This window comes from Opisthocomus hoazin, chromosome 9, assembly GCF_030867145.1.
Source record: "Opisthocomus hoazin isolate bOpiHoa1 chromosome 9, bOpiHoa1.hap1, whole genome shotgun sequence".
NCBI classification, from domain to species: domain Eukaryota; kingdom Metazoa; phylum Chordata; class Aves; order Opisthocomiformes; family Opisthocomidae; genus Opisthocomus; species Opisthocomus hoazin.
This window is the reverse complement of record NC_134422.1, coordinates 32,240,922-32,256,182: the sequence shown is the minus strand read 5'-3', so window position 1 is coordinate 32,256,182 and position 15,261 is coordinate 32,240,922. Positions and strand designations below refer to the sequence as shown.

Here is a 15,261-nt window from a genome sequence, read left to right as displayed (position 1 = left end):
TTTTGATCATTATGATTTAGAAGCAAAATATTTAACAGACAAAACAGAAAGGATAATGCACACCTTGAGTATCTGCCCAGAGACTGTCTGTGTCCATGATGGAGTCATCGATTGTTGTTTCATCTTTGTAATCATCACACGTCTCTATCTTGTAGTCCGTGAGCAGAATTTCTTCTCTCTGGGGTGAAGCAGGAGCTTCTGGGGAGCCTTCCTTGGGCTCAACTTGAATGTCAGCCACTTCTTCAACCTCCAGCTCCTCTTCAGCCTGGGAGTCCCCTGTTTTGATGTCTTCCTGCTGAGTAGCGGCAAAGCGCACACTGTGAGAAGCAGATTCACCCTCATCAACTGTTGTCTGCACCACTGTGATAAAGTCATCCTCTACTGTCACCACTGATTCAATAATGCCTTTCAGTTCAGGCAATGCTTCTGGGCTACCCTTAGCTAGCATTTCTTCAGCAGTAGGTTTCCCAAAGTCTGTTTCTGGGGGCATTTCTGATATAAGATGCTGTTTATCCTCCTCTTTTTCCTCTTGCCCTGCTTCTACCTCTTCTTCCTCATGTTCTTTCCCTTTTGTGGCCCCAGCTGTCACTTCACATGGCAGCAGCTTTTGGATTTCCATAGGTTTCACAGCTGTATCAGGAATCTTTTCAGTTCCTTCTGCAGGCTGTGGTATGCTCTCCATCTGAATCTCAGCAGGCTCTTCCTGGAGTTGCTCCACAGAAGGCTCCTTTGCCGGTAACTGTGCAGGTGTGTCTTCCCCAGACAAAAGAGGTTTTGGAGGCTCTGCTTTGATATCCTCCGGTTTCAAGGATTCTCCATTCAAACCTTCTTGGGCTTGATCATGCTCTCCACTAGATTCATAAGACTCCTCTTTATCAACTGCCTCTTGATGTACCAAATCGGGCTTAGTTACTTTTTCCTTAATTTCTGTTTCGGACAGTTTGGTGCTGTCCTTCACGTAACTAGGCTCAGTCTTGGAAAGTACATCTGCATCCTTTGCTTCTCTGGACAAGATGGTCTGATCTTTCTGTTGAGCGTCTTTGGGTTCAGGCTCTGCTCTTTTAACAGAGGCTTTGTCCTTCCCTGAAGGGAGAGAAACAACCTCACTGATTTTAGTATCTAACTGACTCTGATATTCTTGGTCAGCTCTCCTTGCAGCCACTTCCAAATCATGCTTTATAGCATTGTAATCTGGTTTTATTGGAGCTTCTATCATCTCAGCTATTTCAGGAACAACACTAAGAGTCTTCTCCTCCTTCTCCATCAGCAAAGAAACTGCATCCTTTTCCACTGCTGTCTCTGAAGCTGTTATTCTGTCATAGATGGTATCATCAGCTACATGAACTTTATCAGCCACACTTTCTTCTTTCATTTCTAAGATTGCCTCCGGTCTTGTCTTCTCTGGCTCTGCACCTTTAATGGGATAGACATCTTTAGAGTCAACTTGATCTTCACTTTTTTCTAGCACAGTATCCAGCTTCTCTTTCTTCTCCTGCTCAAAGTCCTTTGCCAAAATCGACTCACCAGTGGCATGCTGACCTAAGTCTTTTTCACTGAAGAATTCTTTTGATTTTTCAGCTGCTGCCAGTTTCACTTCTATTAAAGACAGGTCGGGAGCCAGGCCACGTCTAAGTTTTTCATCTGTGCCTTCGTAAAAGGGACAGGTTTCACTCATTAGATTCTCACTGTCCTGAACTGGAGAAGGGAGTGGGACTGTGTACTTATTGAAAACACAGTAGCCCAAGTCTTCTAGCTGACTTTCAGCTTTTAGAATTCCATGGTTTTCATCTGTCACAGGTGGCAGGGCTGTGCTGCTGTCTTCCACAACAGTGTCAGAAGGAACTGACTTCTTTTGTACCATTTCAGCATCTGCACTCACAGAGGCTAATCTAGATCTTGTCCCGGCTAAGTCTAACATTTCAGGCAGGTCAGGAGCCAGGACAGCCCCATTTTTGTAATGTTCTTTGGCCAGGAAAGCTGATTCAACCAAGTTCTCTGGCTGGACTTTTTCTTCTGCCATTGCTTTTTCTTCTTCAACATGCGCATCTTCCTCTGTACTATAAATGGGGAAGCAGGGGGCCTTCTCCAGTGCTGGTGTGGCTGCTGGCAAGTAGTCATCACCTTCATCCATACTTCCACTAGTATTAGTCAGAATATCCGAAGCGAGGGGAGAAAGATCATGTGCACGACCAAAGCTAAATCCTAGAGCTATTGAATCCAGGCAGGACATGGGCAAGTTAATAGACATACTTCTCTGTTCAATTGCAGATCTCCCCCCAAGTCCCAAGCTCCTGCTCAGAGTTAGGTCATCTTTATTTTTACTGTGGAGTTCTCTCTTATCCCCATAGACTTTGGGGTCAATAGTGAACATTCTTTCTGTTGGGGAACTTGGTTCTTCAGATTTGTCTGGTGTAAAGCTCTGAGCCAGTGTGCTGTACCCAATTTCATGCGCAGGCCCACTCTGCTGCTGATCCAATTCTGTCTGTAGTTCTTCCTCCTCTTCCTCTTTGTCTTCAGGTATTAGACGATCTGTCTGATAAGGCTCATACACACTGTCTTTAGTGTCACTTAGCTCATAGTAATCACTGCCTTGTTTCAGAGCGTCTGCTTTGAAGGCTTCCACTTTCAGAGCAGAGGTTTCAAAATACTTTGACATTCCAGATTGATCTTCCTCATCCTTCATTTGATGAGGAGCTGAAATGCTTGTCTTATCCTCCTTGGTATCTTTTTTAACATCTTTCTCTTGAGAAGGTTCTACACTAGGAATCTTCTCAGTGGTTAAACTTGCTGCCTCAGGGGCTTTCTCTGTTATTCTGGATAACTGAGTAGTATCGGGGTGCTCTACTGTTTTCTCAGGGGTCAGTTCATGGCTTAACTTGGCTGGGGATACCTGTGTGCTTGGCTGGATCTCCTTTTTCATGTCTACTATTGCTGGGAGCCCACTTCGGTCCATTTGTTTTTTCGCTTTGAGAATATCAGGTGACTTTTTAGCTTCATCATCCTTTTGAAAGCCTGCTTTGTCTAGGGAAAATGTCTTAACTTCAGGTTCTGTGGTAAATTTACCATCATCTAATATTCGTGCCTCCCCTTTATCATAGAAGTCATACCTTTCTTCCTCATCACTCTCATCCTTGGTCATGTCCTTCTCCTCTCCCCACGCAGGGATTTTCTGGGTGCTTGCCATTTTCAGGCCATCTACAGTTATGGCTGAGACTTCCTGCAGAGCTAGTGTCCTGTCTCTGTGGATCTGTTCATCTTTAGTGAGATCTTTGGCAAACAGTTGGTCAGTGGGTTCCTGTTTTGTTTTGGAACTGTCTTGGAGCTGAAGCTCCTGGGGGACAGCAGCAGATGGGCCTGAAGGAAGTTCACTTTTGGCTGCTTCTACCTTGGTTTCTGATGGCAACAAAGAACTTTCACCATGGCTGATGGCAAGATCTCGGACATCTTTCAGGTCATCTTTAAATTTCACAGACATAACTTGATTGGATGAAGAGGGCACATCTGCAGTTCTTTCTTCTGTTTTGCTCCCTCTGGGCAGTTCAGAGGACAAGTCCTTTTGTTCTTGAGAAGCATGAGGCTTAGCAGCACATTCTGCAAAACTGGCTTCCTCTTTCTTTTGTGAATCAGTTTCCAAGATCCGTTCTGACAGAGGTGAAGGCATTTTTTCTTTGTCTTTGCTCTGTGAACCCTTTTTATCTGCAGCCTCTGGTTTTACTGGCTGTGGAACTAAGACATCATGTTTAGGTTGCTCACCAGTCTTACTGTCTTTCCCAGATTCATGTCGCTTGGTGTCTAATGGTTCTGCTGTGAAAGGGCGTGCGCCCTCCTGGACACGGAATTCCATCTTCGTGGCTGCAAGTAAATCTGAAGTAATTTGTTTGGGTTTTATAACAAAATTCTTTAAAGCACTTACAGGCAAGCAGGCATGTGGCTTACAACATCATCTTGGTATGAATGATGGAAAGGAGAAGGAGAAAGATGCAAACGTGCAATCCACCTAGAAATCTGCTTTCAAGTGTTAAACCCTAGTTTCCTTTCAATATATGAGGTTTTATAGTGAAAACGTGAGTTGTACACACATAAATATGTGACCACTGAAATGAGATGATGTCATGGGAATTATTCATCTTCATGGTTTGTATACACAAACCCACAAATAATCCTCACTTCACTGATATGCTTTGCTGAAATCTAACTTGCGTTAGTTTTGAGTTAGTAAAGTCTGCAAGATTAAATCCAATCAGTAGTATCTATGTGTGTTGCTGACATTTAAAACATATGTAGTTATACATTTCTATATCTATTTTACATTTTTCTTCTACATGCAGCCTAAACTAAATAAATAAGGCATATAAAAGATTTTGCAAGTGTCAGAAGAGGCTGGTTTTTTAATTGTACTAACTTTTGACATTTACTCTTTGGTAAAGGACAAAAATTCACTGCTGCCATGAAAACTGCACGTGTAAATCAGCAACAGTTATTAATAGTCCCAGATCGTGGAAGTCTGGTCTTCAAAATGGCCAGCCATCTTCAGCTGCAACTGAAGTCAAAGAATACTTGGCATGTTTCAGTCACTGTAGATCAGGCTCTAATTAAGTTAATTTGAAACTAAAAATGTTACCCTTACAGTCTGCCACTGTACTTTTAGGTACAAATACCTAATTAAGTTTTTTTTTTAATACACTCTCTGTTAATCATTAATAGCTTGCTCTTTTTTAATATCCTACGGAAAATAATCATTCCTATCACATGGAACTCTTCCTATCATGGAAAATATGGAGAGAGATACTATAGAATGTAGCAGAACTTTCTGCAGTAATCTGTAAAAAAAGTATTACGAGTTTTTGTCTAAAGCTTGTTACAACAAGCATTGGGCCAGCTTAGAATCCCCTCATCTCTGATTTAAAGTCCATGGAGCTATCTTTTTGCTCTGATGAATCTGAATTTTTTTGGAACAATTAGTATCAAAGTATTGGTCATTCTTTAAATATTTGCGTATATTCACATTTAGTCAAAAAAGGCAACTGCCTTTCTAAACCCTACAGGCAGACAGCGGTCTACAACCACAGTAATTTTGCTCCTTTATGCTTTTACACTTGTTGACTTACTTGCAAACTCTATGAAGTATAAAAACATGGCCATTGAGCTGATGTCATCCTCGTTTCTCAGAAATCAAATAGCTAGATACTGACTTTCTTTATGTAGCCTACTTTGCCTCTTACTGTAGTGCAAACGAACAATACCAATAGCATCAAAACATGTTCTGACTGCCAAAGGAATGTAATACTCTTTAGCTGGGCCAGCCAGAACACCTGCCTCTCTAATGCAGCATTTCTTAGCCAGGTGGTGAATGGGAACATCACTACTCCATACAATGTGTCATTAGATCTTGTTGCACTGGTTGAAGAGAAATACCATTAAAAGGAAAATCTTGAAGCCTAGTTCTTACGTACTGAAAGACAATTGATTGCAGTAAATATGTTGTTCAGTAAGCAGATCAGAACTTCACCCCATGCGCCCAACTCCAAACTTCACTATGCAGGCAAACACCCCCATGGAACTGATGGACGTTTTGCCTGTGAAAGGCACTCCAGCAGGGTTAAACATTTGTAATAAGGTAAGACACACAAAAAATCAGAGTTCTGGCAATGACTGAGGAAAGGAGAGGTGGACTGCAATGAATGGCAAGGATATGACATAAGAAGCGATAGCTTTAGGGAAGCTAAGTCAGAATGCACTGAAGCACACAAACACAAAAAAAAAAACCACCAAACAAAAAACCTGCACACCGCAAATGAAAACATGTTTACAGTTTAAGCTTCTTTATGTAATAGTCGAAGTCAATAAATCTATTTTTTGCAAGAAAAGCAGATGAATCTCTGCACCAAAAAGAAAAAAAATATACATCGATTAGCAATGTGACTGGCAAACACATCTGAGATGGGGGGAAAAGGCTTACGCAGAGGAATCAGCTGAGCTGCAAAGCATATTTTATCACAGCAAAGTAAAAAATCAGGAATCAGCCGCAGTGGTGGGAAACTGTCATACAGCACCTATGCAATCATATTATGTGCTACACACTCTTCAAGCATAATAACAAGAGCAGTCATACTAATAAATGGGAAGAACAAGAAATGAAGCAGCCTTGGAAAGCACTGGAGAAAGCTGGAGAAGGATTCACTGGCAGCAAACTCATGCAAACCTAAGGAGACACACCTTCCTCAGCCAAGGAAGGGGATGTGTCTTTCAGAAGAAGCATTTCCGTCATGACGGTTACACTCTCCTTGCTGGATGCCACACCTAGCACTTTGACTTGATGACACACTTTGGCCTCCGAGCCAGAATCCGACTGACCCTCACAGAGGCCCTTTGCCTGGTCCGAAGGCTCAATGGGCCTGTGCTCTTTCCCCAGTTGCTTCCCAGGAAGAGCAGCAGGTTTTGCTTCCACAGCCATCAGACTCTCTACTGGTTCTTGTTCTTGAGGATGGAGAAAGGAGGTGACATCAACACCAACAGTAAACACCATACATACAGCTCAGTAGGACTGCTTTTGCATAACACTTTCAGCTCTGAACATATCAGATTTAAGTGTGTCAAAGGACTGCTGGTATCCAGCCCATTTTAGTCATTGTGGAACTGAATTTTCATTAGGGAAGAAAACAAACCAACACAAAAAAAACCTGTCTCCCCCAGAGAAGCATGTTTATGCTGCAAAATGAGAGCTGAAAGTGTTTTACAGGTATACCTCTCCCAAAGATGACTGTGGGTCAAATATTAATTGCAAATGGAGATGGTATTGAATGATGGATGGCCCTGACAACACCGATGCATCAATGAGCTCAAAGTACACTGGTATTTTTCTGACGAATGTGCTATTTAATCCAGTACAAGACATTTAATTGAGGTGGAGGAATGTATGAGGCATTAATTTCTTTCCACTGACCTTGGCAATACTGACTGCTAAATGCCAGCAAGTCAATCTATCACATGGATCCTGGATTTTGCAAAATATTGAGCCACTTCCATAGTCTTAATGAACCTTGTGCATAGCTAATAACTAATAGTTTTCCAAGAATTCAGCCAAGATTCCTATACTGAGCAGGTTTATAAACAGTTTCTCCCTTAGGCTGCCTGACACCTGAACTCTGTATGTGAGAATCACAGGTTTAACATAAGGACCCTTCATTTTGTTTTCTGTTTCCCCACTAGCCCCCTGGCTCCTCATCAGGGATTAAGTCAAAGAAACCAATGAGTGCAATATAACCATTTTTTCATGTGAATTTCTAAAACACATTACTCAGCCTATGGGCTGTCAGGATCAATGCAGCAGTATCAAGAGCTGTCTTTACTGATCACATGGCAGAAGAATGATTAGGAAAGTCTCCATTCTGGACTGTACTCCTGCCACTGCTGGTCAGATAAACTACTGCTGTAGTCTATTAGTACCCCTTCTGATAAGAAGTCAGGATTAAGTGTGAAACCTTTGATTCAGCAGCACACTTAAGCAGCTGACCAGCAGCCATGCTGCAGTCAACCTGATGATCTCCCTGGGTTTAAAGCGTGTTTCATGCTTAAGGACTTTGCTGAATCAGACTTAGAATGAAGTGGTTTCAAATCTGGAAGTGGCTGTACCTAGCCTCTTGGTATTAAAGTAAAACCTCTTTACAAGGGCTTTATTTTTCTCCTGAGATTGGCCCAGTTAAAACTAGGCAATCAACCATCCACTTCAGTTATGGCCTGTAAAAAGTGATTTAAGGAACACAAACACTATGTGAGGCTGAGAAAATATGACTATGTAAAGTACAACACATTATTAATAACATACAGAAATGTAATCAAGGTTAGATACTATATCTTAAATGAACAGAAGCCAGAAGATTCAGAATCAGAACTGGACAGATGCCTGAGTGTTACAGGGATATTTACACATGAGCAGATTGTAAAAGCAGCCTGGCAGAACAGCAGGTGTCCAGCTACAAGAGGCCCGGGCTTGAATAACTTGCTTTACTTTTCTTTTTCTGGTTTTATGTAGTTTTGTATGTGCATTCCTTTAAAAAAAAATTTAAGGAAAGTCTCTCATTTTGCTCTGAGCAATTTCAGTTATACACCTCCATTTCCTGAGACACTTGACACAATGCCACATGACTAAAATTAATTACTAACTAAAGTAGTAAGTTATCCCTGACTTAATCAAGGAATCCTACAGACTCCCTTTGTGCAGCAGACTATTTTATGCCAAAGGGACTGCTTGTTTACAGGCAGCAAGTGAGGAGGGCTGTTTCATAATGCTTGTCCTTTCACTGATGATCCAGCTTCTTTCCCTTTATTTTTTTTTTCTCTCCTCAGAGATGTTTTGAAATCTTGTACTTTCACCAGAGGTAGATGCATATGACTGAAAGAGAAGCTGCCCATGAATTAACCAATCCAGGAGTGCTGTTAAGTACAGCTACAGGTACACAGATACAGTAAGACTACTCCTGTGACTTTCTACCTCCCCTAGCTTCGGGCAGACCTGCTGACATTAACAATCTTCAATTATTAGCACTGATCTCTTTCTGGTGCTGTTGCAGTATTAGGCTGTGTTATCCTGTTAATTTTGAACTCTGGTTTTCTTTAAATGACCCAGTGAGCAATTTCAGCTATACACCTCCATCTTCCCAAGACACAAACCTTCAGAGGATTCGGTACTGTTTCTAACTTCAGCTCCTGTGTCCCAAAATTAAGTTAGCCAAATGCTGTGAGATGAAACACAACCTATTATGCCTTGGAGAAGAAGTCAGCATTCCTGTTAGTCAATGAAATAGATTCTCCTCTTGATTTCTCAAAAGCCATTTCACTCTTCTGCAACCCCCACCAATAAAATCATACTGATGTACTCAGACCATAGAAAACGGGGGCAGAGAAACACAGTAACAGTAAACTTTTTTTTTTCTTCTTCTTTGCAGTTAGCTGACAGAATGTTAACTGGCTGTATCCATAAAACAACTGGAGATCAAACATTACCCAATACTGCCTGAAGTCACCTCTGTATACTGGGCTAAAAACTAATTTCCTTCGCCTGCTGGAGAATTAAAGACCTTCCACTGCTATCTTTGGTATAGGCATGAGGTTTTTCCCCATTGTGTTAACAACTGACTTACCTCCAGTAACAATCTTTTGGACTGTTTTGCACACTGTTCTTGTAGTGATTCCCTGGCACAAAGAACAAATTAGCTTACGCTTCTTTTAACTAGCTCCTCCTTTTGCTTCTGCTGTAAGCCAGGCCGGTAGACCAAGAGCCCTGATTTAAGCAGGAACCATGATTTCACTGACCCCAAAGTTGCATTCATTGCTCATGCTGCAGCTTCACTTTGAGACAGATTGACTCCGGACGGGTGTCACTTCCATGTGAGGAGAAAACACAACTAGGTTTCCCTCCCCAGAAAACAGCAATCCCAGGCACATATATAATGGAATGGATGGCAGGTGGGTAGAGGGGAAGAAGAACAAAATGGGACCATGCTCAGTTCACCTTCATCACGGCCCAACAAGACCTCCGTGCTCTTCACTGTGGCACTGGGACGTGTACTACAGCCAGACCACTCCGAGCTGAACAAAGGGTGTTCATAGTACTCCTCATCCGAATTGTAGGGCTCATCATCGGGCACAGACACTGAAATGGAGGGGGCCAGGTGTTTCTGCCACTCCCTGCTGGCAGCAGGCCCACAGCCTGGGCAGTGATGTAGCGGTCCCACCTTATCCTCTGGCCCTTCATCTACAAATAGACACACACAGACAAAAACTGCAGGACAGGCAGACAGACAAAGAAAAGACAAGGCAGGATGGATGCGTGCAGTAGCAACACTAGCCGCTGTGTCATACTGCAGAATGGATGAGATCAGAGAGGTTACAGGTTAATGCAGGATGGAGGAACGAGGCTGCTGTGCATTTTAACACATGGGCCGTGTGTATGTCACATTTCCTACAGTGCTTGTGAACATCAGAAACCAACTGTCAGAATAAGTGAATTTCAAAACTATACACTCTTTATTTAGAGGTATACATATTGTACGCAAACCACATCTCACAACTTGCACTGATACTCATATGTATCATACATCTGACTGACTGTATTAAAAACCTTTGAAGTATCCCAACACAGTTGTATCCCTCATAGTCCTCAGGTGCAGGACTTGAAAGTGTAAATTTCAAGAAGTCCTAGCTACTTTTTTTCCTGATGAAGGCCACACAAAGCTGCTCACAGCAATCTCTGTTAGTCTGTATTTTACACTGTTGTGTCATGTTTCTGCAGGTGAACTAGCTCCCACCTTGGTGTTTGCCAATGTTTTGGAATGACAGCTTTATTCACCCATCACTGTAGCACTGCAGATAATCACATAGTCATCTCAGGACTACATCAGCTACCGACAGCTGCAGGGAGGCGCAGCTTGGGTTTGGTTTTGCAAGACAAAGAAAAATAATACAGACCAATAAAAATGATTGGCCTACCATCTGATCCATACAAACCTAAAGGGGAGACTTGAGAGCTCATGTAGGCTAAGGTGCCCTATCACCATGAATGCAGCTGTGAAAATCTCAACATCTAGTACTAGAGAAAACGTGTTTAAGCTCATTCTTTGCGTATGACAACCGGCAGGTTGACGAACCCTACATTCATGGGGTGCCTTCAGCAGCTGCAACTATCCCATTGTATTTCCTACCAGCTTCAAGAACAAGTTCACGCCTGATGTCGCTGACCTTTCTCGGGGCAATTATAACTTAACGAGTTTCCCCAGAGCTTCCAAAACTTTCAGATCTAAAACACAGAGTCAGAAAGCAAGGCTTTAACACGGCCAGTGTAACAGATATTAACCAGATCTCTGTGTGACACCCAAAAACAAGATGGCTCATGAATGCTGCTGTAACTACCATTACCCAAATCTTGGAAAGCAATTTTTATCCATCCGCATCATCTGGTGACATATTGTGACCAATCCAATTCCATCTGTAAGAGCTCTAAGCTTCTTCCTGGCAAATAACAGTAAGTTTTAAGTTTCTTTCTGTAGCACACCATGACAACACAATATCTATGTCTTTAAAAAAAGCACACTCTGCTTTCTGCAGCAACATGGGAGCAAATATCCTGTAATGTCATGATATGTATTTCTTCCACCTGCAAAAAGAATGCTGTAGTTTCAACCCATTCAGGCTGAATCACCCACAAAAATAAAGAAAAATTATTAATCTATGGCAATATCAGTAGCTCAAATATGTATCATTGTGCTGCAAAAGGAAGATTACCCATGTTTAAGATTTCATGGTGGCCCTGAGGCTCACCAGGGCTGATGATATGCTCTGCGCACATACACAAATACCACACACGGAACTTAGTTTAAGAGAACCATTCTCACAATTTCTTCCAGGCCACACAGAGTGTCTGAACCACTGCTGGTTTAGTTAATTCACTTTTGCAGTGGAATCCAAACCCCAGATTCAGGGCTTTACGCATGCTTAAAAGAGGTAGGTGTGGAAAGATAAGCTGGCAACCTGACTCTGCCAAGCAAGAAGCTCTCCAGAGCACTGCAATAGGAAATGCTAAACATGGGGCTGATCCTGAGCCTCCCACTGTTCCCTAGTACTTAAGAGCTGGCAGCAAGGTTGCAGGGAAACATCTTGATCCACCTGCAATGCAGAACCTGCATTTCTTCTCCATCGAAGCTTCTACAAAATTCAGTGACAGATTTGAGGCAACTCATGGTTTCCAAAAGGCTAGTTACAGGGGGTGAGGACACATGTCAGGATGCGAGAGACCAGGAATCAAATCCCTTCTAAACCTGAGAACATTCAAAACTACAACTCCTGCTTCTTTGCAGGGTGCCCTCAAACTAGTCCATGTATTGCTGTGGACAAGAGTGGGAAGGGTTGATGAAGTCGCCATCTCTTCTGCTAGAATTGGGACATTGTGGAGAAAAGAACAGAAGGTTGATATGGTCAGAAGCAGAACACAGAGAAGAAGGATGTGCAAAAGGGGAGTTTCTCCTTCCAGCTGTGGGTCATATTTATCCAGGGGCCCTTCAGAAGTAAAATGCAGCAACAAGAGTGAAGATGAAACCTCAGGACATCTCTATACTGACGCAAACCAGGCTGAAAATTCCTTCTTTATAGGCTCTGAATGGATTGTAGGCATGAAAATACAGGCCCTGCCTCTGCTCCTTAAAACTGCAGGAACTGACAACAGTAAAAATGGTTAATACATATTATTGTGACAGTCCAAAATAATTAGGAGTTCAAAGCCTAGTATTGTTTGGGGCTGTTATGTCTGTGTCTATTACAGATTTACATTGTTTATGAGTTTTAATAGAGATATTTTCAAAATTACTTCAGATAATTTCATTAACAGGATAATGATGTCTTTAAAGAAGGATATGCTTTTATTTCAGCAACACGAAAAATCCCTTCTTTGTTACTTTACTCCCTTCTAACAGTTCTTTTCATCTCAAAGGGTGGAAAAAATCCCATATGTATTCTAAAGTCCAAGATTAAAATCACTTCTCACAAAGGTTAATTCTGCTTTAGCTTCCAGGTATCCTTTGAAAATGCCTCTCAACAACTAATTTTCACTGTAAATAGATCAATTTTTATAGGACACTTGGTTCCTTTCAGTTCGTAAAATGTTCTTCTTTGGTATATAAAGCCTAATCTGAAATACCTATTTCAAAATGGAAGACAGTCCATCAAAGGCATCCTTCTACCTTGTACCATTTAGAAAATTTTTTTACATGAAGGCGCTGTTGACCATTGTAAAAAGGCACAGAGCACAACAGTAATGGCAAGCTGGCAAGGGAGTATCGCATCAACGCTGCACAACCAGATACGACTGATAAAAAGATTAGACAGGACTAGGCAAAATTTCATTTCCTGGGCAAAATTATGTTATTATAGTTGAAACAAATGAAGTCATTTCAATAAGGCAAATTAGTTATCTTACCTTCTGCAGCAGTAAAAAGGGACAGGCTCATTTGCACGTTTCTCTGCAGCAGAATGAAAGCAAGAAGCCTACATCCACTGACTCCTTTTCCTTGTGAAATACTCTTGACCCACAAACCTCTCTGTCTTTTCTACTTTTTTTTTTTTAATTTGTGTTTGCTGCATGGCTGGCCACATCCACCTTTGTCATGTCTACAACAGTGATTTCCTTCTTACAACGACTGAAGAAAGTCTCTTTTGGATTCAAAGCAATGCAACACACACTGACAAGTGCATTAGGAAAACGTTCTAAGAGTAGGGGGCAAAAGGAGGCCTGAGGTAGATAAACACACCAAGCGCTCACCTTTTTGCTCAGCAACTGTAGAATTGAGTTAAATTCATAAATTGTATTCTACTGAGACAGACAGACAACACAAAGCTGCATGATGATGGATAGCCAGACGGTATAGGGAACTGAAGGTTTAAACAAGTACAGTAAAATCGGGTCAAACCCTACTGAGGCAAGCTCTTCTGAATGGGAGCTTTGCCTGAATAAAAATGACAGGTCTGGCTCATTCAAGTCAGCAAAAGCTCAACTTACCCACAGAAAATAAGGATGACATCTTCTAATACTGAGCATAACACAAGATTTTTACTACCATTAACTACATTGAAATGACAACACTGATATTTTGAGAAAAAGCAATATACTATACTCCTGATGAAATTCTTTTTCAAGAAGTTTCTTCTGTTCATCAACCATCTCTACTATGAGTTCCACTTTCAGAGCCAGACATAAACAAGCAGCTTCCAGTAGAGTGCATTAATGACTCAGCACATCATTTCTGTCCATGCTTCCCCTACAAACCTACACTTTTAGGATTTAGGATTAGCCACCTGCTCTGAAAAAATGAAGAATTGCATCAAAATCTTGTCATGGAAAAGTCTCCTTTCACTAACGTTAAAGGAAATTATTTGAATGTATTAAAAATGGTGAAATTGCATAAATCATCAAAACATCTCCCTAACACTGATCTTTCAGTCCTTGTAGCCAACCCTGTGGGATGGGTAACTAAGTGGTATTATCTTAACTCAACTCTGCACGTAAGTAAAGAGAAAAACAACGTTTAGTGACTTGCTGAGTCATATGCACAGCTGGGAACAGCAGAGTCTGGTAGTTCATAATAACCTCGAGTTGTATAGTGCTTCGCCACCTTCTTGTGTTAATACAACTAGCAAAATGGCTTCCATTTGCTTAGGGGGGAATCTACAACCTCCTGTCAATTAATCAATGAGAGTACTTTATGAAATCCTAAAGTATACGGAAATAATACTGCTGATGGAAACAGTACACAAAGCTAATCCTCAGCTAAAGATATATGATGTAAGAACCTTGACACTGGCCTGAAGCAGAAGAACAAATCCTTTATTGTGATATGAAAAAATCAAAAAGCATACGCTGAACTAGTCAAGTGAACTATGTATTAAAAAATAGTGGTAAAACCCTGGTAACAATTCTAAATACCTTTGCTTACACCCTACTAGCTTTCTTTTCAGTTAGTAGTTTTGATTGCCATTAACCTTTGGGTGATGCATCTAGAACTGTTGAACTATTTTTTAAGCAAACAACATGCAGATGACTTTTTTTTAAAAAACAATTAATCAAATTTGTTTATATTGGTTACTAACAGCATCCAGTAGGCATTTCCAGTACAATTGACTGACAAATGTTATTAACACAGCCTGTAACTGCAATATCTCAAAGGACTGCAGGATGGAACATGCTTAATTGCAGTGTCCTGATTAAAACTGAGAGTCAGCACACGAAATACAAACTGTCCACTTGCAAAATTAATAGAGGCACTGTGTTAAAATACCAACAAAGTTTGTTCAGCAGATGATAAATTATTTTCATGCATTTATTTAACAAAAAGAAAAAAAAAACGCCAAAAGAAAATCCAAGAATGAAATAAATGGATACATAAAAATGCTATTGACATGGCAGAGTTCAACTGATAGTCCCCTGGAGATTCTGAGCTCAAATCCTTCCCTCATATCCTCATGGTATGGCTCAGTTCTAACGTATTACTGTCACCCTATACTGACGGCATTGATGCAGCAGACTTCTTCTGTTGAACAAAGAACTCATGCACATTCTTACCATTGTGACAGCTTCCATGGGATTTAGGCCTCTGCTTAAAATTAAGCCAACGCTTAAGCTCTTTGCCAGAGGGGATTTTAGCGGGAGGAAAATACGGTGATCATGGGCTACTGAAATTGAACATTCATTGTGCAGAACAAAGCAGAAATTTGCTT

At 41.2% G+C, this 15,261-nt stretch overlaps 1 protein-coding gene across 23 annotated transcripts in view; it reads right to left on the bottom strand.

Annotated features, from left to right (window-relative positions):
* MAP2 (microtubule associated protein 2) overlaps positions 1–15,261 on the bottom strand; it is a 259,226-nt gene that overhangs the window by 37,332 nt on the left and 206,633 nt on the right. For 15 of the 23 annotated variants that reach the window (XM_075430396.1, XM_075430397.1, XM_075430393.1 and 12 more), the window contains 2 exons: positions 6,217–6,477; positions 64–3,852 (listed from right to left, as the gene is read on the bottom strand). The exons of 2 other annotated variants lie outside the window; for them this stretch is intronic. In XM_075430396.1, the coding sequence (XP_075286511.1) occupies positions 64–3,852; positions 6,217–6,477 (4,050 nt within the window). Of the gene's footprint in view, positions 1–63; positions 3,865–6,216; positions 6,478–15,261 lie in introns of all 23 variants that reach the window. 6 more of the 23 variants (XM_075430409.1, XM_075430413.1, XM_075430414.1 and 3 more) reach the window with 2 other exon arrangements.